We start from the raw sequence: 27,206 nt of genomic DNA, 5'->3' as shown, positions 1-27,206 counted from the left end.
ACATTTTAAAGCCTCAATTTATTTGGCATAAGCTTCATAATAAAAACAGCAAACAGTATGTTGTGCTTTGTTCTCGGCACTGTTGCAAGCCATATACAAATATTAATTCACTTAATCCTCCAAGCAACCATATGAGGTAACATTTTTATTCCCATTTTACAGATGAAGGTTATGGTTAAGCCCTGGCAGGTTACATAATTTGTCACAATACTAGTAAAAAGCATATCCAGGAGTCAGATCTCGGCAATCTGGTCCCAGTCTTTGCTCTGAACCACTACGCCAAACAGACTAGTACGTTCGATAGCAAGGCATCCTGGACATCCCTTTAGGCAGCGATAACATTTGACCCCTACCCATTTTATATGAGTTCAATTTTGCCAAGTGCGTCAGAATTCCTTCAGGAAAAAAGGTAGAGTAGACATGAAACATATTAGCCTAGGTCTTATCCCATTTTGTTTTTAGGGTTCTGAAGGGAAACATTTCCTTAAGAAGCTTTTTTAGAATAATTTATAAGACTTGTGCCACGTTATCGAACGAGCTTCTGTAAATTCTTCCCTTGAGCTCTGATATAGGGCAGCTGGTATAAAGTTTCAACTGCTATCATAAATACAGCCTTACCACCTGATGTCAGCATTTGTTGTCTCAAAACTGTATTTTAAAAACTTTTTTTAACAACAGTGTATATACAAACAATTAAATCTGTATTTATGAAGTACTCACACAGAGGTACTCCTGTTTTAATTTCATTCTTAAGTGTCAACAGGGTTTGGGGAGGGGTTTTTTGTTTGTTTTTTTAAAAATACTCAGTATTTTAGTTTTAAAAAATTCCCCCAAACAACTATGGTCACCAATGATATTAATATAAGGTGGCAGAGGTTACCAAACTGTCATTAAAAATGATACAACTCAAATGAACCTCAAAGGCACTAAGTCTAATTTATGGCTTTTTAAAAAAGATTTTATTTATTTGACAGAGTGAGCAAGAGCACAAGCAGGGGGGTGGTGGGGGGAAGCAGTCTCCCCAAAGAGCAGGAAGCCCAACCACATAGAGCCAGATCCCAGGATCATGACCTGAGCCAAAGGCAGACACTTCACCAGCAGAACCATCCAGAGTGCCCCAAATTTATGGCTATTATTAATCATCACAAGCCTACTTCTCAATTATTGTAAACAGTATCTACTGAAAAAGATATTAACATGGTGTTCCATTTGCATCTGCTTTGTTTACATAATCCTGAAGAATTACATGCATATTTCATCTTATTCACTACACTAGCTTCAATGTTTTAGAACTACCACAATTTCCAAAAGTGTAGATTTTTATCTAATTACTCATTTTTTTATTAAGCTAAGTAATTATTTTACCTACTCTTTTAAGTATGAGGCTTTTAAATGATGCGGTAGTAGTTATGAAGTGTTTTGTAAGTACAGATACAAAAAATTATCATTGTATAACATACCAGTACTATCTCTTCTTGGCCTTTTGGCTAAGATCAAATGTAAAATGTCAGCATTTTTCTATTCTAAAATGCACGTCCTTACTTTTAAGCAAACCAAAATGATAGTTTCCAAGATTCGGTGAACCCAAATAAGTTAGAGCCAAAAAACAAAAACCAAACGTCTCTGAAATCCCAGATTCTATCTCTGCTATACCTAATTATTTCAATGAGAAAAAACAAATATTATTTTAACGTAAAATTCCAGGTGCCGAAAAACCTTTCAGAAGTCAATAACAAAGCATTCACTTTAATACATTACTACCAATTTTCATAATATTCATAAAAAGGGTACATGACATGGTATATGAAAAGCTATGTCGAATGGCACACTATTTTATGCAGTCCTATTCTACAAACACACACACAAACAGGAAACCAGCTTTAGTTAAGATGATTAGCAGAAAGTTTGCATTTACCTCTACTCTTCCCAAAGGTTCAAAGGATTAAAAAAACAAAAACAAATACCTACAAACCAACAATGACCAGAGAAGTAGACAGCAAGAACAATATTTAGAAACCAAGAAAGTAGAAGGAAGGACAGGAGCCTGACTTAGGAAGTTCCCAAAAGCTGATTGCTAAGCCTGCAACAGATCAGATTGAGAGGAAACCAATTTACCCACAAAATCTCAGAAAGCCTCGGGAGATGGAAGTCATCAAGTAACTCTGGAAGGGACTAAGAAGGAGAGGGGATGACAAAAATAGGAAGATTTGTTGAAAGGCAACCTAAGAGATAAACTTGTGCCCCTCATTGCTCCATCCCAGAATCCTCCCTCCCTTCACACTGCTGGGAAAAAGCCCCTTTTCTTGCTCAATAGCAGAGCTTCATCCACTGCAAAAAACCAAACAGTCTCTGGACTGGAACACTCAGACATAACTGCAGGCAACAGGGAATATTCAAAACAGAAGAATAAAAAATTTGTGTCATAAATATTTATACTCAAAGTCCATTTTCCCCACTAAGCTCCCAAAAAGCTGTTTTACCATTGTTATCATCCTCAAAAAAAAAAAAAAAAAAAATTCATATAAAAGATACTGGCATGTGGACTCACCAAGGAAACATATTAAGAGAAGTCCAGCAAGATGATCTTACAAGAAATAAGTAACAGGACTCATCAGAACCTGTTCCAATCAGCTTTGTAGGATCTCACTTTAAAAATAAACAGCTCAAAAAAAAAATAAATAAATAAATAAATAATAAATAAACAGCTCAAGGGGCGCCTGGGTGGCTCAGTGGTTGAGCATCTGCCTTTGGCTCAGGTCGTGATCCTGGGGTCCTGGGATTGAGTCCCACATCAGACTCCCTGTGGAGAACATGCTTCTCCCTCTACCTCTCTCTGTGTATATCTCATGAATAAATAAATAAAATCTTAAAAAAAAAACTCAAGATTAATAAACCATCTGAGGAAAAGACCCCTAAGGTAAAAAATGGGAAATGAACCCTTTCCCCCCCCCAAAGAAAAGAAATAAAATTGAAAGAAACACATTCTACAGGGAAAGAAAGCCTCAAAAAAATACATTAAGATCTTCAGAGATAATAGAAAATATTGTGTCCATGAAACAACAACAATAAGCTATATAAAATAAAGAATCAAAAGAAGGTGCTTTCTATATTAAATATAGGATAACAAAAAACAAAAGTGGAAAGAAGGTGCTTTCTATATTAAATATAGGATAACAAAAACAAAACTAAAAGAAAATACAATTGAAGCAACTTTCCAGAAACAAAAAATAGGACAGCTATACTTTTATCAACATTTCAGTGTGGGAGGTACAACACCAAACTACCAAGAAAAACAAAGAAATAAAAGAAAAAAATCTCCCAGAACAAAAAACAGGCTACATATAGAGGATCAAGAATCAGATCTCTCAATATCAGCTCTATAATACCAGAGACCTAGAAGATACGGATTGGTGATCTGAAGACAGTATTCTTTCCCATCAAGATGTCTGAACCATGATAAATTATCAGTAAGCATGCTTAGGAAAAAACTAACACTTTCAAATATTAAAAAGTTCAAAAACTGTCCCTCCTATCCACCATTTCTGAGGAAGCTCTAAGCAACATGGGTAGGTATGTTGGTGGGCAGACAATGACATGAGATTGAGGAAAAGCAAAAATACACAGCACAGAGAATTCCCAAGACAATAATGAAAGGGATCACAGAATGCTAACTGGATCACTGTGCAGCAGGCCTGGAGAACAACCAGCCCAAATTAAAGTTTCCTTAGGAGGCTGTGGGATGATGAAATTGATATGTATTTTGGGTACTTCAGAGATTTACAGCCCTTAGGAAGAATTTGGGGTGAATGAATAATAAGTACACACACACACACACACATACACACACACAAAAAGCAAAAACGTCAAGAATTACAAATATCAAGAAAAACTAAAGATAAGCACAAATGAAATAAATATTAATCCTATGTTACAAAGCTCACATATGAACAGCATGCACACAGTCATGAGGGTATAAAGCTAAATACAGATAGAACCTAAATATTTTATGCAACTATATGAAAAGGATGATAGACAGGAACTGTGTCTATACCAGAAGGAGGGGTGAGAGACAGTAATAAAAATGAATAAACATTATATTCCATGGTAGTAGCTCAACAGATGATCCCTAACACTGAAAAGTGAGGGGAAAAATATAGTCATGATGGGGTGCCTAGCTGGCTCAGTCTGTAGAGCATGAGTCTCTTTTAGGGTCATGAGTTCAAGCCCCACCACAAATGCATGGAGCCTACTTAAAAAAAAAACTATAGAAAACAAATTTTGAAAAATATTATTAATATATACAAAATAAAAAACAAAGAAACTACTAATAGGAAGTGGAAGGGGAGGAATGTTGCTACGTGTTTTGTTTTTTTTGTAAACAAACCACATAGAACTTTATGATACTTTAAACCACATGCTTTTACAATCACCAAAAACTTAACTTTAAAAGTTTAATGTGAACAAATGCTTTCTTTACTTTGTATTTTCCAAGGTAAGCACTGACTAGAACTCAACATTAGCAGAGGTCACCCAAAATAAAGTGATGCTCTTCTGAAGAGAAAGGAAACTGCGGTTTGTTGCGCCCCAATTCAGTGTCAGGCTCAATGTTACCTACTTTTCCAGCTGATCCCACAGAGGAAGTCCTGACCCTATACTTTTATGTGGGAAACGAAGGTTCTGGGAAACCTGAGTCACAGCAAACAACCAACAGATGGCTTACAACTCTAATTTCAGGCTGATTCCAACACCCTCCCATTCATTTCTCTGCCACTAAACAGACTGAAAGAAATTAGTCATGTTATTTGCTAAACACTAGAACTCAGAAACTGTTCCCTCAAACTACAAATAAAATACTGAAGCTTTTTATTTGCTCAGCACAGTCTTTAGCAAGGATGTGTGATTTGAGAAATGGCCAACTAGATACTTTTTATCAAAGATTTAAGATTCAGCTTGAAGTTCAACGCGGTGATTGGTCCCTAAGAAACCGGTCAGATAGAGACGTGTCAACTTTGCACCGCATTTGCTTTTCGCTGAAGGGCCAACCAGAGGCCAGCAGTCCCAGGAAACTCGAGGCTCTCCCACAATTGTGTACCAGGGTGAGGAATCGCTCCACACACAAGCAGCCTTGGAGATGTTGTGTATAAGCTGGGAAATCAATCACTGACAAAGGTGATTGTCAACAGGGAAAGCTCTGCTCTCCCACCGGCTCTTGGACTACTGGCTTCTGGGTGATCTGACTCCTAACTCCTATCTGGGATTTGATCTTTTCTTGGTATTTGGCCATTGGCCTTTTCATTCTCCTTAGGTCTCTGTTCAACCTGAACAGGCAACTCACTGGCAGTTTCTCCCTCCTGGTTCTAGAACCCAACCTTGAGTCTCCAATAAAATAACCCAGCCAACTCCTGTTATCCATCTGATGGACTTCAGTAACTCCAGCTATCACGTCAGTGCCTTTTCACTCCCACCAGCCAGAAAAGTATTTCTTCTAAAAATGCTGGTTAAAATCTTATCTGTTTTCCAAAGGCCAACTAAACTGCTACTTCCCCTGCCTAGAAGGTCTTTGAAGGAATGTTTTCTCAACCCCTCTGTAACTTCGCAATTCTGTACTCTACCCTTGAGGACTTTTCAGTTTTATTTTAATTGGCTTCCTTTTCTCTGTCCTAAATGGAAGACACGAAAAAGACAAGGAACACACACATCTTGCATATCTCTGTGTCCCTCCACTAATTCTTAAGCATATTACATATTTGAATTGCTGAGGGAGCTTCACATGTTCAGCTTCTGCCGTTCTAGGTTCAGATTATCACACAAGGCCTCTCCACGGTGAAAAGGTTAATTTGTTAAAGAGGTATTCAGGTGAGTAAGAAATAAAGTCACAAAACATATTCTCAAGTAAAATGTGAATGCCTCAAGATACTGGCAATTTTTATAAAAATGCTGCTGCGTTATACTGAACACACAAACATCTTCACAAAACAGCAAGTTAAAAATGTCAAAAAGGAGGGGGGGTACTGGCTGGCTCAATCAGTTGGGTGTCTGCCTTAGGTTCAGGTCATGATCTCAGGATCCTGGGATCAAGCTTTACATCAGGCTCCCTGCTCAACAGGAAGTCTGCTTCTCCTCCTCCCGTTGCCCCTCATCCTGTTCCTGCTCAAGGGCTCTTGCTCTCAATAAATAAATATAATATTTTTTTTAATGTCAAAAAGGTTCTTTTGTTGCATTATGCTTGGATATATCACTATGTGCATCTCCCAGAAGGGGTACAGCACATTCACCGCATCTGCCTTTCTTTATACCAACTTCTAGGATTCTTCTTCTGAGTTACATAGTTGGGAAATGCTGAAATAAATTCTATCCAGTCTTTCATATTTGCACTCACTCAGATTGAGTGAAGAGCTTCGGCTTATTAGTTACAGACAGGAAAGTGGAGGGAGAAAGACTTGCCTTTTTATCCTCAAAACCCAGTGAGTTCTTTTTTAAAACAGGTATCATTTACTAAAGTTTTTCATCTGCTTGACCTGTTTGAAACACTAATAACAGACCCAGGGTCTACATTTTATTAAGTTCCTTCCATACAATATTTGAAATTGATAGAATCAGGCGATGTCATAATTAAATCATTCAAATAGCTAAGTGAATGTTCATACTTTAAGCACAACTATAAATGCTTTAGTATTTCTTCAGCCGCATGATGTTACACAATTACACTCTTACTAAATCTTAGGCAGTTTTCAAATACCATGCACTGATTCAGGCCTGGCATTTCCATTACAAAAGCAAATAGATAATCTCATGTGAAATAAACTCAGATTATAAATTTAATTATTTTGTTTAATGGCCCTCATGACTGAAGACAGTTTTAAACACTATTTAGAGAAGGATAACTGAGTGTGGTTCTTTGTTTTTAAACTGTGTTTTGATAAACATGTTTTTAAGAGGGAAACAGAACCATAAAAATAACACTGATAGTCCATTGCAGTGTTAATGTACATAGTACTCTCAAAGCACCTCCAGATTTTCAACCAATATAGTGTTTAGAGCTGTTTTTATTATAAAATCCTTACATATAAAAAAGCTGTCTATTTTTTAAAAATTTAAAGAAAAAATACATCTAATGCTTGTTTTTTTTTTTTTTTCACTGATCTCACTCAACAACAAATACTAAGAGCATCTGCCACACGCCAGGCTACATTCTAGCTGTTGAGGATATCAGAGCAAACAAAAACCAACACAGATGACTATCCCCATGGAGTGTTCATAAAATAAATCATCTGTCACATGAGACTCACAGAGAAAGACAAAGTAATTAAGGGAGTTGCAGAGTAGTGAGGAGAGGGGTAGTGACAATTTTAACTTTAGTGTTCAGGACCTCAATGCAAAGGAGACATTACAGCAAGAAGAGAGGGAGAGAGGGTACAAGCCATGTTGCTCCATGGGTGAGAGCATTCCAGGCATTAAGAACAAGTGCAAAGGTCCTCAAAGAGGGCTCCTGCTTCTTACGACTTCTATGTTTATTAGAATAATAGAAAGTAGTTTCCCTATTTTGTAATGTATCCTGTTATAATTTTCTACTTGGGGTCCAGGGGTGATAGAAGAAGCTGGTATAAGGTTCTGGCCAACTCTCTAATCTGTTTTATGCCTAATTGGCCCATGGGCCAAATCTCGCCCATTATGTGTTTATAAATAAAGCCTTACTAAAACACAGCCTCATTCATAGGTTTACATATTCTCTGTGGCTGCTTTCATGCTATAGCTGCCGAGTTGCTCATTTCCCATAGATATCTCAGAGAGGCTGTATACAGATTACAATATTTTTTATCTGATCCTTTACAGAAAAAGTTTGCTGGGCAGCCCGGGTGGCTCAGTGGTTTAGAGCCGCCTTTGGCCCAGGGCATGATCCTGGAGACCTGGGATCGAGTCCCACGTTAGGCTCCCTGCAGGGAGCCTGCTTCTCCCTCTGCCTGTGTCTCTGCCTCTCTCTCTCTCTCTCTGTGTCTCTCATGAATAAATAAATAAAATCTTTAAAAAATATATTTAAAAAAAAAAAGAGAAAAAGTTTGCTGATACCTTCTCTCTGGAATTCAGAATGCCATCTACTGGAGTGCTACCTGCACCAAACAGACATGTGACCATGAGTTAAATAAAGCTCAGTAACCTCTACTTAAGGAGTAGGCAAGCATCATTTTGTCTAATTAATGAGCATCTTAAACATCCTTACAATAGCATACAGAGTCCAATTAGGAAAGGGAGAAATTAAGATTCTACTTCACTTCTGATCTAATAAACAATACATGCTTCTTGGCCAGTAACAAATACTTCTTTTCAAATCATAGCAATAAAATCATGGAGAAGAGTTTAATCTCTTGGTGATATAACAAGTTCCTTTAATTTCACAGTCTTCATTCATCCCAGTATCCAGGGGGAAAACTTTTAAGCCAGAAAACTCAATTATTTCCCCTAAAATGGAAAAACATAAATCTAGACAACTTATAGCATCTAACCCTAGGCAGATTCAGAATCGAAAGGATGGAAAATCTGAGTTCTGATAAAGAGAGAGGAAAAATGTTCTAAATGTCCCAGAGGTAGCCAATGATGGTGAAGTTTTTTCAGTGTGCCAGGAGCATAAACATATCAACCCTGCAGAGAGTGAGGTACCACCAGAGATCATGCAGGAAATCACAGCTGCTGGGGGCTCTATAGCCAGAGTCTGCTGAATCTTCCAGTGGTAAGTGGAGAAAGCACTAGGATCTCCCTAAACACTTCAATTTTACATAAGTGAAAGATTTGAGAATATTCAAAATAGCTGTTTATGCCACCTGCTTCTACTTTTGAGTGCTTATTCATACCTTTGCTACTAGACTATGTAGTTACCAATAATACTGATGACTGACTGAAAAGTAGTCATAGTTGACTACTCTGTCATCATAATGTAACCAGAAAAAAGACATGATAACTAAGAAATACTCTGTTTCTGTTTATTCAATATCTAATTTGTTAAAAGAATGCAATGGTATAAAGTATTAACCATATAATTACTAACCATAAAAGTATGAGGCTTTTTCACTTTCTTTAGAAATATAATATCTGTTTCCCACTAGTCAATTAATGCTTCTTCTGGTAATATTCTCCTAATAAAATTTATTTTAGGTCCAACCAAGGCTTTCCAGAAATGATGCACATTTTTGGGAGAAGAGTAAAGAAAACCAGCACATTGTAGGGACTCACCACGTCAATTACCTAAACTCAAGAGCTTTAATCCCAAAATAACTTAATAATTCATGAGGAATATTTCAAGTATTTCAAAATGACATTCAAATATTAGGACACCAGAAAACAATTCTAATTAAATATAATCCCTTCCCAAATATTTCTCAGTACAGTAAAACCCCTAAGGGACAGAAGTTTCTTTATAAACATCTGAAATGATAGATGTTTCAAAAGTAAAATATTCAAGGGACTCTGACTTCTATGCAAAATACGAAAATCAAAACAATATATCAGTAACAGGGAAGCCCAAAATCTAACAATGATGTACTTTCCCTAACTACAATTAAGACTTGTATTCCCAAACAGAACACTGTTATAATATGAGCAAAAGCCAAACAGCGTGGGCGTAGTAATACCAACTCAATCTGTGTTGTTTTTCTTTGCCACAAATTGGGACACAGTGCATTTTAGTGTAATGTCAGAAACTAACATTAAAAATCTAGATGTGAAATTGCAACTTTCCATTTCAATTTGCTGTTCAGAACCTTATCCCATCATTCCACATAGTACACTGCACATGTTCCTCCTTATGTCTAAAGAGCAACATTTGCAAAAGTGCACTGAAAGTCCCTAAAAACTGTGTGCATGGTGGTGGGGGAGGGGTGAGAAGTAGCAGCAACCTAGCAAGTTTAGAAATGCATAAACTTGAACAGTTACAAATATGCTACTTAGAGGAAAAAAAAAAAAAAAAGAGTAACTACATACCCTTGAGGAGAGAGCTTGTCTAGCCATCCCGATTTAACTTTCCTTGCAGAGAATCCATAAAAACAGGCATAGGGAGATATTGCATTTGAAGAAACGACTGTGGACTCAGCATTTCCACTTGTTGAGCTTAATGGATAACTGTGCCTATTGACAGGGTCCACAGTCAATGCTTTCTGAGTCCTAGCTTTAGATGCCTTTGAGTTTTTTCTTCTTAAACTCTGAAAGCATTCTTCTACTGTTGAATATTCTGATTCTGAAGCAGAGTCTCTTGGAAAATTATTTTTGTCTTCTCGAGGTATCCAAATATCTTCCACTTTGTCTTCACTTATATTCTCCTTCTTGTTATCATATATGCTAAATGGAAATAAATGGTGTTAACATTTCAGAGTGTCATATGTCATTTAAACCATTGGTTACATTGCAAATTTATACAAATCACAATTTTTTTTTTTTTTAAGATTTGTTTGTTCTGAGAGAGAACCCTAAGATCATGAAACCCTGAGATCATGACCTGGGCAGAAATCAAGAAACCGATGTTTAACTGACTGAGCTACCCAGGTGCCCTGAAATCACAGAAATTTAAGGTCAGAAAACTCTTAGGAATTCAATTCACCCATCTGATAATTTTTTAAATTCCTTCATAAATATTAAATAGAAATCTCGAATTATACTAAGACATATTTGAACACTGCTAGAAGGATCATTTTTCTTATAGGTCATTAATCTGATCATTAAACCGATCATTTTTCTGGGGGGTTGGATGCAGATCAGTAGTAAGGGTGGAGCTTGACCATATTCTCTGCATCACGATTTCCTATCTTCACCAACACCATTATGTAGCCAGCCCAACAGCTAGTCCCTGGGCCACATCATGAACCACTACCTCATCTATTTGGAGATACTACTTCCAAACCTGTTGCCCCTCTCTGGCTCTCTACTATTCAATTCCAAGAATTCTATGTTCTATCATAATGTAAAAAAAATTTAATAAATAAATAAATAATAAAATAAAATTTAAAAAAGTGAGTATATCCAACTGGTAAAAGCTTTTGTACTATTTTACAACATGAATGAGGAAAAACTGCACCACAGTGTTGCCCAGAAAATGAAGAAGAGTCAAGGTGCAATTAAAAGGTAAAAGCAGGGATCCCTGGGTGGCGCAGCGGTTTAGCGCCTGCCTTTGGCCCAGGGCACGATCCTGGAGACCTGGGATCGAATCCCACATCGGGCTCCAGGTGCATGGAGCCTGCTTCTCCCTCTGCCTGTCTCTGCCTCTCTCTCTCTCTCTGTGTGACTATCATAAATAAATAAAAATTTAAAAAATAAAAAAAATAAAAAAAAATAAAATAAAAGGTAAAAGCAGTATAACCTGTAATATTCACTGGAACACATTTCATAATAGCTAAGCATATTGCTATGGACTGAAGAAATGACAAAACAGATTCACTCATTTAGGTATAATAAAACTCATCACAAAGAAGTTTTTGCTAATCAATGAAATAGATACAGACAGGGGTCAAATTACATCCTATGCTATACAGATACAGCATTCTAAAAACTGTTACTTCATTAAAAGAATGATTTAACCTGGCCCCTTCCACATTTTGCATTATAATACATTCATATCAAATGCTAACTGAAGGTCCTCAAATTATTTAGTTTCAATTCAAGAAAACCCACAACTGGGGGGCCAGGGTGGATCGGTCAGTTAAGCGTTCAACTCTCAATTCCAGCTCGGGTCATGATCTCAGGGTCGTGGAACTATACCTCACCTCAGGCTCTGTGCTGGATGTGATGCTTGCTTAAGATTCTCTCCCTCCCTCTCTTCCCCCACCTCTTAAAAAACAGAAAACAAAAAACAAAACAAACAAAAAAAAAAACTCACAACAATGTCAGCCTTGGAAAGGATAAAAATCAAAACTAAAATGAACATTATGTAATATTGTAGTACACCAAGGCCTAATAAAGCTGAGAAAACTAAAATTTAAGCTGGTGCCTCACAAACTCTGTTTAATATCATGTGTGATCCAAATAACTGGATAATTGCCAAGCCACTTGCCAATGTTGAACTTCCAGTAAAAAGAGTATATTACATTTATAAAAATTCTGCACCTCAGTCATATTTTTTGTACTGCCCCTTTCATCCTTCATATTAACATAACTTCTCATCTTTAACGTGCAGTTAAGGGGACCACGTATCTGCAATTTTGGAACAGGAAAACTGGTTTCAACCAAGAAAACAAACTGCTGCAGAATATCACTATGCACTCAATTTACAGATTCTAAATTCAATTATTAATTGAATTAATATGAATACTGAATTAATTGAATTGGCATTCATTGAATTAATGCCAATACTGAAACATCTAGAAAGATTTGAACTTACCAATGTCAACTATTTTCTTAGATATATAGTATGAGCAGGAATCAACACTGTATAACATTTATTCAAAAGAATTAATCATCATCAGCCATGACTCGTACCTTGATTTGATGAGAAAAGAGTTTCTTTCATTAATTGTATCCCCTTTGAGTGTTTCTTCATCGGTCCAAAATTCATTCCTTATAGACCTCTTCTATTAAAAATATACATATACAAAAATTAAAAAATAAAAATAAAAAATATACATATACACACACACTATTTTTAGAATAGCAATATTCTACAAACACCCACAATATCTAAGTTTAGTTTTATTACAAAAATGTCTAACTGCTTAGATCAATTTTGGTAAAAGTAACTTAACTAGTGAGACTATATTTAAAAAAGGTCTTTTGATGCCTTTTCCAATATTATATTTAAATCATTAATAATTTATCATTTCAATCAAGAAAAACAGAAGATGCCAACCAAGAACAAAATTTATTTACTTTTACTTTGTCACTTTTTGTCTTCCAACTCCTCTTCTATTGCAATCAGGATATAAAATACAAAAAAGAGCACAAGCACTTCAGAGGCTAATAAACAAAATAATTAAGATATGTAAATAGAAGTAGATATTTGGGTATAAGGCAAAAGCAAAATCAAGGGGATTTTTGTTTGTTTGCTTTTGCTTTCTCTGGGAGTTTGTCTTTAACTTATCTTTTGGAAAATTCTGAAAAATGGAAAATTCCGAAAATCCAGCCATCTGTATTCCTGAAATTGAACATGTTTTATGAAGTATAAAGAAACACATTCACCATGATTTTACTGAACAGAATTTTACTGACTAGAAATGTCTCCCTTCAAAGTAACTCATTCTTAAAAAAAAAAAAAAAAAAAAAAGTAACTCATTTTTCAAACATTTTAAAGGAAAATGAAGAGGCAAATATAAACAGAGGTGCAAACACTTGGATATGGAAAAAATGAAAATGTATGGAACTAACCTTGGAATTTTCTAGTCTCTGGAAGAGAAAGGTCTCTCCATAAGGAAAAATGGAAGATGAATTTTCCTCACTTGAATCTTTTGGAGAAATGATAGAATGAGAATGAAAAGACGTGAATAATGTGGAATATTATTTTTAAAGGTAATTGTTTAATTATTTTATAGCCATATCACAACTTATATAATCTTTCTTCTCTGAGAGTCCAAAATTATGCTTTTAATTTTCACCCCCAAATCAACTCTTCCCATGGTCTTCTTGATGTAGCACTCACTGTGTATACCTCTCACTTCACAACCAAAACATATTACTCATTATTTCTTAAAGTGTGATGTGTCATATATGTCCTTGTTAACCTCTAAAACCCACGTTAATGTAACTATGCACGTTTTCCACATATGATGCAAACAGTAATGATGCCATTTATAATGCTAATTCCTAAATAAGACAACAGTATTAGTGGCAAAAAATGAGTATTGGTCTACTATCTGCCAATTATTAAAAGTTCACCAACATAACAGCGAGGTATTATATTCAAAATACCAGAATCCACTTAATATAATCTAACATCACAGCCAATAACACACCTGTAAAAAAGTTATTTCAAGAGAATATCTACTGTCTACGAATTATACAGATTTATAAGAAAGAATTTAACACTTGCAGTTTGTTACAACAAGAAAATTTTAAAGGGTCAGTAACCAAGTGTTTGCCATCTTATTGTTAAGAAGAATGTTCCTGAACTTATAGAAGCAGAATTTTCAAAAAGAAGAGCCTCTGTCAATGATCAATTTACCTAAGTAATGTCAGCCCTTTCCAGTTACCATAGTAAAATCACTTTCCATAAATCTATGTCCTGTAGCTCAGACTGTCAGAAACCACTTAATTTAGCTAAATGCCTTCAACTGTGGCTAATGATAAATGAAGCCTTGTGCAAAAAAAAATCTTTTTACAGTAGTATATCCAGATGTTTAGGAGTCTAAGTATATATTACTATCTTTTATTCACTCATCTTTAAAAGTATCTAAGGTATTATGAACCCTAGTAGAGAGTTATTCTCATTATTCTCTATTCCACAGGTGGGCTTTTTTTTTTAATCACAATTTTCACATATTTAGGATTGTCAAATGAGTGCTAATTTACAAAGACTTTAAATGCAAAGACTCACTTTCCTGTGTCACAGACTTTCCAGTTGAGGTAGCAACATTTCTTCTCTCACGGTAATAGCTTAAAGCAAAGGTGGAAAACAGATAAATTAAAATAGATAAGCAAAAATACTTAAGTTACTATTTCGAGTAAAGGATGAATTATAGAGACAAACATTCTTCTAAGTAGAAAAAAAAATACTATTCAAAAATAAACAGATTTTAACTGATTTTAATTAAATAGAATGGCTGAATTCCATAACTGTTTTTTTCTAAATAGCCTTGAAAAGACTTCACTGGGTATTACAAGTATTTGCCTCACACATTTATAATTCACAAAAAGTAAACGAATGAAGTTGCCCAATGCTAGTATGTTCATTGGAATTTCAAAACTTCTAGCCATACCCCTTGTGAGAAACTAATTTTCTAACTAGATTTCAATATTTATGTAGTCTTTTCATCATTAGCTTTACAATACTGAGTCAAAAATATGTTGACTCCATGGGCACAGCATGAAAGTACACAAGACCTTTTCTCAAAAAATTTGCTGCCTTGGGAGAGAAAGATTTTAGGTAATTAATTAGAATATAACATTATAGCAATGACAGAGGAAAACACTGTGGAAACAGCTATAATGAATACCCACTACTATACGAAAGAGTTCTATTTTTCCATCTAAACGTAAGGATCAAGACAGGGTCCTTAATGTCTCTTAAATATATATCTGCCCAAATAACTACAAGCAAGGATATAAAGAAGAGAAACCAATGAAATAAAACATAGACAACATTTTAAAGTCATTTTAACTAAAGCTGGTTTTTCAAAAAGATTGATAAAACTAATAAAACTCAGGGAAGGAAAATAAAAGCAAGACAGAAGAGAACTACCAGTACCAGGAATGAAAAACAGGACATCACTACAAATCCTATAAACATTAAAGAGATAATTACAGAGTATTAAGAAAAAACTTTATGTCAATAAATTCAACAATTTAGATGAAACTGAAAAATCCTCTGAGATATAAATTATCAACTATATAAAGAATAAATACAAAAATCTTAATATCCCTCTGTCAGAGAAACTGAATTTAGTAATTAGTCACCTACCTACAAAAAACTCTAGGCCGAGATACTTCACTGGTTAATTCCATCAAACATTTCAAAAAGAAATAATACCAATTCTATGTGAACTTTTTCAGAAAATAGGGAAGGAGGAACTATTTCCCAATTCATCCCATAAGGTCAGTACTACAGACACAAAGCCAGTCAAAAACAAAACTACAGACAACTGTTAGAGAAATATCCCTCACGAACTCAGATGCAAAACTCGTTAACAAAATATTAGCAATTAAATCTAACAACCTATAAAAAAGAATAATATTTTATAATCAGATGAGCTTTAGCCCAAAAGAGCAAAGTTGGTTTAACATGAAAAAATTCAATGTAATTCACCAAATTAAGAAAATGAAAGAGGAAAGAAATCACATTTTCAATGACAACAGACTCAGAAAAACCAATGAACAAAATTCAACATCCATTTATAATAGACTCTCAGTAAGCAAGGAATGGAAAAAAACCTCCTCAACCTAATAAAGGGCATTTATGAAAAACCTACAACATAATTCATATTAAAGGCTGAATGGTTTTTCTTAAGATTAAGAAAGATAAGGAGGTCTGCTCTTACTACTTACATTCACATTATTTCAGAGGGTCTCAGCCAGTGCAATGTAAGTGAATGAAGGAAAAGGCATGTACACTGGAAAGGAAGATCTTTATAAGCAGAAGGTATCTATTAAGTAGAAAATCCTAAGAAGTTATCAAAAAGACTCCCAAATTAATAAGTTTAGCAAGGTCCCACAATAAGAGGAAAGTGTTAATAAATTCAATAGTATTTCCAAATACTCACGATGAGCAACTGGGAAAATAGTTTGAAATACAACTTTTATAATAATATCCATAACACGAAATACTAAGGAGTAAGTTTATCAAAACATAATCAGCACACTGAAAACCATGTAACATTGAATAATTAAAAACCAAAATAAATAGATATATCGTGCTAATGGATTGGAAGACTCAATTATCGATAACATGTCAAGTCCCCACATATTGATATACACAGTCAACATAACCTCGAACAAAATTCGAGTGAGCTTTTATGTAGAAATTGACAAGGTAACTCTAAAATTTATATCCACATATAAATAACCTGGAATGGTAAAAATATTCAGAAGAATAAATTGGAAGATTTATACAATTTCAATATTTAATCTAAACCTACTGCAGTCAAATCAGGGTGTTACTGATGAAAGGATAATCACATAAATTAATGTTACAGAATAAAAGTACCACTAACTCCCACATGTCTATGGTCTACTGGTTTTTGAGCAAAATGTGAAGGCAATTCATTGGGGAAAGAATAGTCTTTTCAAGACTGGAACTGGTTATCTCAATGCAAAAATGAAGCGGATACCAACCATTACTTCATACCATATACAAAGTTAACTTGAACTGGAGTTTAGACCTATATGTCAATGCTAAAGCTCTAAAACTGGAAATACACACAAGAAAATCTTTGCAAACTTTGAATACATAAATGTGTCTTAAATACAAAAACCAAAACCAAAAAAGAAAATTATATTTTTAATACATAAAATATTGAATAACATTAATGAGAAGTTAACATTTTACATACACTGAAAACATATTTGAAAAGGAATTAGAATTTAAGTATATACTTTATATTTTTTAAGTATAAAATATAAAATACCATTAGTGGTGTTTTAAAGCATATTTTGCTGGTTTTACTATATAAATACACTTTACATTTTTTAAGTATAAAAAATACACTTTATATTTTTTAAGTATAAAAATATACTTTACATTTTTTAAGTACAAAAAATATACGTATATACTTTACATTTTTTAAGTATAAAAATATACTTTACTTTTTAAGTATAAAATATAAAACACCATTAGTGATGGGGTTTTTTTTGTTTTATTTTTTGTTTTTTTTCATTAGTGCTATTTTAAAGCATTTTGCTGGTTTCACTATTAGCCATATAAAATGTGAAAAAAAAGTTTGTGATTTTAATTAATTCTTATGCTAAATATCCACCTGCAAGCAATTACCAAATCTATCAACCAACTTCATTTGATCTACTGTTAATGAAAGGTTAGCTCAATACAGAAAAATAAGTTGTTTTGAAAATCAGTAATCAGTAATTTATATTCTCATTTATCTATGAATAAATCACCACAAGCTATTTTATATTCTAATACCTATTATGCCCAAAGCATTATGTTAGGAATTTATATATCTGCATCTCATCGTTCATCCTCATAAGATACCTGTGCAATAAGACTTGGTGTCCTAATCCCACCAATAAAGAAAGGAGACTCTCCTAGCCCAAGTCGCACAGCAAATAAGAGGCAAAGCTCACACTTTTTCCTCATTTCTGCCTATTGATTTCCCACCACTTATCCTAAAAACTTTTAAATTTGAAATATAAAGCATGGTTGATTTACAAAAATGAAAAACCCATAAAGAAAAGCAATAGCTATCACCTTCTCTTGTTAATTATGTTTTTGTGACCTCGGTCAAGTTACCTAACAGTCTCCTCATTTATTGAAGGGGAATAAAAACCAGCACCTGCTTCCTAGGAATATCATGAGGATTCATGAAAAAATGCTTTTAAAACATTTAAAGTGTGCTCTTCACAATATAAACAAGCAAGAATAAACCAATTATAATACGTATTAGAGTAAAAAACAGTTGGTCCTCCCAGTAAACCTTCTGTGCACATTTATTTCTTAAAGTCCTTAAAAATATTCACTTTTCACTTGTGATAGAGAAAACATCAACAACCTAGTAAGACTATACAGCAGTTATTGCATAGAATATGTGCATCAATGTGGACAAATCTCAAAAATAATAATATTAAGTAAAACACCAAGTTGCAAAAAAATAACTGATTAGAGTGAATATTAAGCATACATACAGAAGTTATTTTTCCACATGTTTTAATTACTAAAACTACCAAGAAAAGCACTGCTATGAAGGTTAATTAAAGATCTCCCTTTATGATCTATACTTACCTGTTACTTAGACAAGGCAGCCACACCAAAAAATAACTACACACTATAGATGGACCATCGTTTCACAGAATGTTTTTTTAAAAAAATGCAATTCTTGCAATTCAAAACAGACTAACTACAACAGACTAACTACAGGTCATTACAGAAATGAATTCAAAAGAAAACCATAATCATCAGGCAGCAGTTGAAAACTGCCTTGAGGGCAGCCCTGGTGGCTCAGCAGTTTAGCGCCACCTTCAGTCCAGGGCATGATCCTGGAGTCCCAGGATCGAGTCCCACGTTAGGCTCCCTGCATGGAGCCTGCTTCTCCCTCTGCCTGTGTCTCTGCCTCTTTCTCTCTGTGTCTCTTGTGAATAAATAAATCTTTAAATAAATAAATAAATAAATAAATAAAACTGCCTTGAGGTTACATAATATCTAAAACACACAAATCTGCTTTCAGAAAACATTAGAGTATATTAACTACAGCACAGATCAAGAATATGAAATTTACAAGGCAGAGATAATTAAGTCTCAATCCAAGAAGTTCCAAAAAATGTCCTTAGGATTAGATTAAATTAGGATCCAATTACAAAAGGATTAGAACACAAAAATCTAGATCATTATTCTCACTTTTTTTAATTAACTAGCAAAAATTGTAGCTCAAAATTTATTTTTTCATGAGCAGAAGTCATGAACAGACATTTTTCCAAAGAAGACATCCAGACAGCCAATAGACACAGGAAAAGATGCTCAACATCACTCATCATCAGGCAGAGAATATAAATCAAAACCACAATGAGAGATCACCTCTCACCAGTTAGAATGGCTAAAATTGACAACACAAGAAAAGTATTGGCAAGAATGTGGAGAAAGGGGAACCCTCTTGCACTGTCGGTGGGAATGTGAACTGGTGCAGCCCCACTGGAAAACAGTATGGAAGCTGTTCATTAAGTACAAAATAGAACTATCCTATGACCCAGCAACTCTATGTATTTAGCCCAAAGATACTAAAATACTGATTCAAAGGGACACATGCACCCAATATTAAAGCAGCATTATCAACAGCAGCCAAAATACGGAAACAGCCCATGCCCAACAACTGATGAATGGATAAAAAAGATGTGATGTATATAGAAAGATACACACACACACACACCGCCCCCACAGGATATTACTCAGCCACAAAAAAAAAGAATGAAATCTGACCATTTACAAGGACATGGATAGAGCTAGAGAGTGTAATACTAAACAAAATAAGTCAGAAAAAGACAAATACAATATGATTTCACTCATATGTGGAATTTAAGAAACCAAATGAGCAAAGGGGTGGGGGAGAGGGAGTTAATCCAAGAAGCCACTCTTAACTATAGAAAACAAATTGATGGTTACCAGAGGGGATAGGTGATGGGGATTCAGGAAGGGCACCTGCTGTGATAAGCAGCAGGTGTTGTACTGAAGTGCTGAATCACATATTCTACACCTGAAACTAATATTACACCGTATGTTAACTGGAATCTAAGCAAAAACTAAAAATATGTATATATTTTTTTAAAAAAAATAAAGTGGTGTTTTTAATCATGAAAAATAAAAAAGTATAAACCTAATGTCTTTTTACTTATAAAAAGTATGGAGCAGACATATATCATCACCCTCTAAGAATAAATCAAACTATTACTTATGTAAATTGATTTATTTAGATGACATCAAAATTTTGCGAATATTGAACTAATCAGCCTATTTTTTCATAGAATTTATAGGAGTGCATTTTAAAAGAATTTTGAATTACTAATACAAATTTTTTTCATTGTAACATGAAATGTGCAATTTTTCTTGAGCATAAGAAAGATCAGATGAGTTTCTGTATTTTTCTTATTGGATGCACCCAACAACTGCTTAGTACTTTACTGTACATTTTCTGCTCACATAGATTTCAACATTAAAGTCTAAAATAGTATAAACCATCTCTAATGTCTGCATCATGTCTATCTAGGGAAAAATATCTAAGATTGCTATTTTTAATAGAGTTCAAAGAAGCCTGGAGACTTCAGGTTTAGATTTCAAACTTTTAAAGGGCCATCAATCAATACGGTATGACAGTCCTAAACTATAACAGATGTTCTCTGACCACAACGCAGTGATGCCCATCATCCTTCTCCCTCCATCTCTGCTCATTTTCCTTTCCTAAAAATATTCAGAGGCATGATACCTAAAAGAGAGGGGCTTTAAGACTGGTCTCAAGGATAAAATAGTTGCGTGAAAAGATGAAAACCTTGAAACTGGCAGGATGGGTAAGGTGGCTGAAAGATACTTTCTCTTTCCTGCCTTGAGCACTGATGAGAATCCTCCAGGGTCACAGGTCAAACCCAGGGAAAGGGCAAGATGCTGGAACTCAGTTTCTGCAAGACGTCCAGGTGAAGCTGATAAGGGAAGAGCTGACTCTTTAAGCCAAAAAAGAGACCCTGAGATTCACTGTCCAATAGCCCCATCCAGCCCAGTCTTTCCAGGAAAAGGAGCAGGCAAGGAATTCAGGAAAAACTCAAAGCAAGGACAAAGATAATCCATTTGACCATGAGTCAGTTGTGTCAGTTAAATAAAGAGTGGAGAGGCAGGGGGGAGGATTTCAACAAAGGGCCTCACACCAGGAAAACATATATACCTTTAACAGATACATAAAATGCTTAACTAGTAAAAAAAAAAAAAAAAAAAAAAAAAAAAAAAAAATTGTTAAAAGCACTGGCCACGAAGAAATTTTATTTGGTACATCGAGAAATATACTAAAATATCATCTAGATGTTGTCTGATTACAGAGAATCTCAGGTTATATAATCCACAGTTCTATTTTTAAAGTCCCATTATAACATTTTAAAATCTTGCAAAATTACTATCTGCAATTCAGGCCGGGACCACAAGGAAAAACACTGTGAAGTCTGAAAATAATTTAGTTTACACTCTCACTTTATGATGTGAACACCATAGATACATAGGTACCATTTACTGCCATAATCAAAGAAGCAGGGTTACCAGGGGTAATCTGGCAGGACTATGAAGCAGCCAGTACTCAGTTACTTAAGAATAGTTTTAACGTTATTTCAATTCTCATTTTTCAAAGACTCCTAACTCACAAACAATGTGAATAACAAGACTTTCATAGGAAATAAAGCTTACTTACAACTGAATAAACATCAAAAGATTTTCAAAACTGTATGAAAAATAGCACATCTTGTTTAAAACTTAAGCCAAAGGTTTCCTATCTGAAGTTATCCTTATGACTCCCAAAAGGATTCTGTTCTGGCCAAGATAGACTTTTGATGTGTGTACTCATAGCAGTCGGTTCCCAGTTGCTTTCTTTTGTTTAAAATTAGCAAAACATTTTAAAACTAAAGTGTCATACGAAATTGGTCATCTTCTACATTTGTAACTAATACTTCAATTCTCATATATCTAATCAACATTTTTTAAGTACAGTTTCTAAATGAGTGATTTAAAAAGTGAGTGGGTTCTAGAGTCTAATGTACCGGAATGAAAGCCCAGTTTACTACACATGTAATGCTAGAAAAATTACCTTATAAGAAAATGGATGAATGTTATCTATATCACAGGGCCACTGTGAGATTAAGATAACCCATGGTAAATTATAAACCAAACTAAGACCTAGCGTGTTTAATAAATGACACTGTTACCACTACTGACTTCCAAGGAAGACTACACATTGCTGTTGGCACTAGGGATGCCAAGAAAAAGAGAAGGTAGGACCTCTTCCCTCAAAGAGTTTATGTTCTAATGAGAGGTTCTTAAATCAACAATCCCAGAAATTGCCATATTTTCTTTGGCAAATACTAAACTTCCACATTTTCTTCTGCAAACACAACCAGGATCTTGCACTATAACTACCACAAACGATGCCCAAAGGCAAAGTACCAGCAGTAGGGGCAGAGTCGATGCAAGCAGGGAAGGAGGATCTTGCAGAATTGCCAGGCTGGAGCCTGTGCAGGAAATCTGTAATCGCATTTTGTACCACAGCAGTTAACAGTTGAACCACCTCATGACTCCCAGTAGAGAGGCAAGTGTTAGCTTTCAGTGAAAAAAACATCCCACCACAACCCTGGAGAAAACCACAACTATTTTAGGTGTAACTTTGAGAAAGGGATGAAAGCTCTCTCTGCTGTTAAGTCAGCTCTCAGACTCAGCAGTTACTTCAAAGTACTAACAGTCCAACACGCTGGTGGGCCCCTCTGTAGAATTCCGGTTCGAGTGAACCGCACTGTACTGTGACCATGTTTTTACATCTGTCTCCTACACTATTCCTCATGCGCCTTTATCCCTCCCTACCTCCTCTGCACTTAGCACAGTGACTGGTACCAAGCAGGTGCTCCCTAGATGTACCTTGAATTATTAATTCATGCCAACATGTAGTGTCAGGCAGTGGAGATACGAACATTAGAATGGTGGCCCCTGCCAAAGAACAAGAGATCCAGTGGGGAGACAGAATCAGCAATTCCAATATGAGAACTGCACTTGTAGAAGAATGTAATACCAGGTGTGAAAGGAAGGCATGGGAAGGAACGGCCAGGTAAAAATAAAGGAAGGGAACTTCTCCCAATCACATGGGAGAACACTAGGAGTCTCAGGCAGTTATAAGTTGGAAACAGATTCTGAGAAATAGTATACAAAAGAAATGGTATTTTCTACTTTTAAAAGGAAAAAAAAAAAAGGTTGGTTGAGTAGGTAAATTATTACAAGCCGAACTTACAAACATTAAAAATATGTATTAAAATTAACTAAATCCCCCCCCCCCAAATCTAATACTTATGGCTCATCATAAAATTTCTTACCTCCTGGGGCCCCTGTGTGACTCAGTGGTTGAGCGACTGCCTTCAGCCCAGGGTGTGATCCCAGGGTCCTGGGATGGAATCCCGCATCCAGCTCTCTGTCTGTGTCTCTCATGAATAAATAAATAAAATCTTTTAAAAAAAATTCTTACCTCCCTGAAATTCCTTTTGTTGATGCGGGAATCTCTGGCACAGGCCGATGTCTTAGTAGAAAAGATCGAGATGGTCTTGAAACCAACTTGCTACGGCTTCTCATTGGTGCCAGGATTGGAGATGATGGGACATACAAATCATTTACAACCATTTCTCCTTGAAATTGAAAGAATGGGGATGGTGGTGATCTTTCTATTAAACCATTAGTTCCACTTCCAGAATTTGCCTCCGAGTCTGAACAGCCAAGGGAGGAAAGGCATTCAGGATCTGCATCAGGATGCTTGCTCGCATTTTCTGAGAGCAAATCAAATCTTATGGTTTGTTGTTCTTCACTTGTGCAATCTGTAGTTTTCTCTGTAATCAGAGACTCTATTTTAATATTTTCATTACCAAATAAAGTATGTTGAAAAGAACTCAAATTCAGGTGTCGTTCTTCTTCTGGAATGGGAAAGTTGTGTTTAAGAAGAGACAGCTTATCATCTGATTTAAGAGACTGGCTATTTTCTACACTAACGTCATTTCGATCAAGATTTTTGATAACGGTCTCCCACTGCGTCGGGCTAGGTGTCTGGACACCACCTGTATCTGAAAGTTCTATGGAGGTATTTTGGCCAGAAGATGGAGCGTGGTGATCCTCTGAAGTCTCATCGTCCTTCTTTGTTTTATGGATATTTGCATATATTGGGATATCTTGCATTTTTGACAAGATTATCTGTAACTGCTTCAGTATCCTCCTCCGGTGTCCTGTAGGTGATATTCCAATTTTGTGTAGCACACCATCATTTATTGCTGCACAGTCTTTCACAGTATTAAAACCAAACTTGCGGAAGTGTAGGAGGTACTGCTCCAAATTAATGCTCATTAGGAAATCTCTGATATCAACATTTACTTCACTGACTGAGGACATAATGGTGGCTTCATTACTAAGCTGATATATCAAAAGCAGTACAATGAGGTACACGCATAGGAGAGTGCACTTCTGTATTGGTTTTTTCTCTATCACTTGCAGCAGAAAAATGTCTCAAAATGTTATTTCCTTCACAGTGAATGCTTTATGTGCTTAAGCCTAAAAAAAAAAAAAAAAAAGTATTAATTTATTAGGACATTTTAGTTAGTAAAACCTAGTTTTACCTTATAAACTTTCTCTGAAGAAACACAACAGAAATGAGGATACTTACTACCACTCACTCAGAATTTAGAATCTTTAGCATTACTGTGCATGCCCTAATATAAGCCAATTCCTAGGTAGAGTGTGAAGATACAGGAAGGAAATGTCATGTCAAACCAATAATGATTTTCAAAAAGGTAAAACAATGACTTTCCCAAAATATAAAACATGTCAAATAATTTATTCAACCCATTAATTAAAGAGAGGACCAGTAAGATGGTAAATCTAGTTTCCAGGAGCACTTATGGAACAGGTTTAGACAGCCCATCAGAAAAACCTTTTTTTTAAGTGTTAGACTAAGATTGGTAGGTTAGATTACAAAGACTAGTTAATGTCCTACAGGACAATAAAACCATAACCTTTGCAGTTATTGCTCTACCAGACAAAAATCTATAAGCTAACAGGTAATTTCCCTGTTCAGGGCTCTAACTAAACAGTAAATAGAAAGTAGAGCACAAAATAAGAATTAAATACCCCTAGGGTGGGCTTGTTAAATAACACCCCCCGCACAAGGCAATGAAAGAACATGCTGTACGTTCTTTTGATTTCCAAATTTTAGATAATTTCTCTTAACAGTAACTAGATATGAACTTTCCCCTTTAATATTTTCTTCAAAGACTCTTAAAAAGCACAGTTAAGGGAACCCTGGGTGGCGCAGCGGTTTGGCGCTTGCCTTTGGCCCAGGGCACGATCCTGGAGACCCGGGATCGAATCCCACATCGGGCTCCCAGTGCATGGAGCCTGCTTCTCCCTCTGCCTATGTCTCTGCCTCTCTCTCTCTCTCTCTCTGTGTGTGACTATCATAAATTTAAAAAAAAAAAAAAAAGCACAATTAAGCATACTTCTCAGGTAAATTATTTTCATTTCAAAAATGCAGTAGCAAAAAACAAACAAACAAAAAAAAAAACCAAAAACAAAAAAAAAACAAAAAACAAAAATGCAGTAGCATTTAGGGCACCTGGGTAGCTCAGTTGGTCAAGTGTCTGCCTTCAAGGTCAGGTCATGATCCCAGAGTCCTGGGTCTGAGCCCTGCATTGGGCTCCCTGCTCAGTAGGGAGTCTGGTTCTCCCTCTCCTTCTACCAGTCTCCTACCATGCTGGAGAGGTACATACACTCTTTCTCTAAGAAAATCTTTTTTTAAAAAATGCAGTAGCATTTTATGTACAATATTGATATACAAGATAAGACTAGCTGAATAGTTAATTCTTAAATACAATAGATAACATGAAATAAATCAACATGAAAGGAAAAGGAAAAAGTTTAAAGGTCACATTTTCCTTTATATGCAGCAGACTCACATAGGTTCATTTTTCTCCCAACCAACATTATTAAATGTTTTAAAAAGTCAATTCATCTAGGTGCTGTTTATATGACTCTGTGCAGTTTGTGAAAATGTATGCTATGTGCACATTTCTGGGTATCATACTTCAATAAAAAGGAACAAGTATAGAATATGCATAACATACGCTGAAATAATAAAAGGGCACATGTCCCACCCAGGTAAATTGATCTGAACAAGTGTTGAAGCAATGTCTCTGGAAATCACATATTGAAATAGCTCTCCAAAAAGCACAACTCAGACACTGCATGTCTTATCTGCCAGGAACCTAAAAGCTACTGTTTTGACTTTTTAAAAAATCTAAGCAAACACTGACACATAGGTACGTGAACTAAGAGAAAGCACACACTGTACTCAGGCAGCACTGCAGAAGTAGAGAAATAAAAACATAAACAAGAGAACAAGGCAGGAAATGACTTTGACAATAAGGTATCCCTGTTACACTCAAAATGACAAAATGTCAGTACAAAAAAAAAGGTAAAACGCTAAACCTCAACACTACATACGAAACTAATTGTCAGCTATACTGCTCTTGCTCTACACAATTATTTTATAAATAAATATATTATCTAATTTGTTTTTGCACATCACAAATGGAAATAATGATTGCCAAACTGGCTAACACCTTGATCTTGGATTCCCCTGTCTCCTGAAAATAAGGTTTGTTTTTTAAACCAAACAGTGTGCTACCATATTGTTGCAGCAGCCCAAGCTGACTAATACACTCCTCTGTCCTCACCGACCTTGCCATGGTTCAGATGCTCATTAGATCGCTTGCCTGGGTTCTAACAGTCTCCAAATAAATCCCTGAGCCCGGCCTCCATGTATCAGTGAGCTACTGAAAATCCAAATTTAGCACATCCCTCCACATCCTCAACAGGATAAAGTCTAAGCTCGTTGCCGTGTCCTACCACAGTCCGGTCTCAGTCTAATAATAAGAATAATAGCAGCTACCATTGATGTAAACAGCAATTATGTGCCAGATAGCATGCCTCCTATTATTTACTGCAAGGTAGGTGTTCCTATGTACTAGCTCCAGACTCAATTTCAACCATGCCAAACATTCTACTAACACCATCACTCACTTGAGCTCATTATTGTTAATTATCATTCTTGAAGCAACAAACTGTTTAATAGCCCCATACCTCTGGCATATGC

The 27,206-nt window shown here is 35.4% G+C and overlaps 1 protein-coding gene across 10 annotated transcripts in view; it reads right to left on the bottom strand.

Moving 5' to 3' along the window:
* Positions 1-27,206, bottom strand: part of ARAP2 (ArfGAP with RhoGAP domain, ankyrin repeat and PH domain 2) — a 192,381-nt gene that overhangs the window by 152,109 nt on the left and 13,066 nt on the right. For all 10 annotated transcript variants that reach the window (XM_077879956.1, XM_077879929.1, XM_077879992.1 and 7 more), the window contains exons 2-6: positions 23,541-24,607; positions 14,504-14,562; positions 13,339-13,415; positions 12,457-12,548; positions 9,973-10,326 (exon numbers count right to left, since the gene is read on the bottom strand). In XM_077879956.1, coding sequence (XP_077736082.1) covers positions 9,973-10,326; positions 12,457-12,548; positions 13,339-13,415; positions 14,504-14,562; positions 23,541-24,448 — 1,490 coding nt within the window. In that variant the 5' untranslated portion in view covers positions 24,449-24,607. The remainder of the gene's footprint in view (positions 1-9,972; positions 10,327-12,456; positions 12,549-13,338; positions 13,416-14,503; positions 14,563-23,540; positions 24,608-27,206) is intronic.

Source organism: Canis aureus, chromosome 2 (assembly GCF_053574225.1).
Source record: "Canis aureus isolate CA01 chromosome 2, VMU_Caureus_v.1.0, whole genome shotgun sequence".
NCBI lineage: Eukaryota > Metazoa > Chordata > Mammalia > Carnivora > Canidae > Canis > Canis aureus.
The sequence above is the reverse complement of the archived record's forward strand: the minus strand, read 5'-3'. Positions and strand labels throughout refer to the sequence as shown.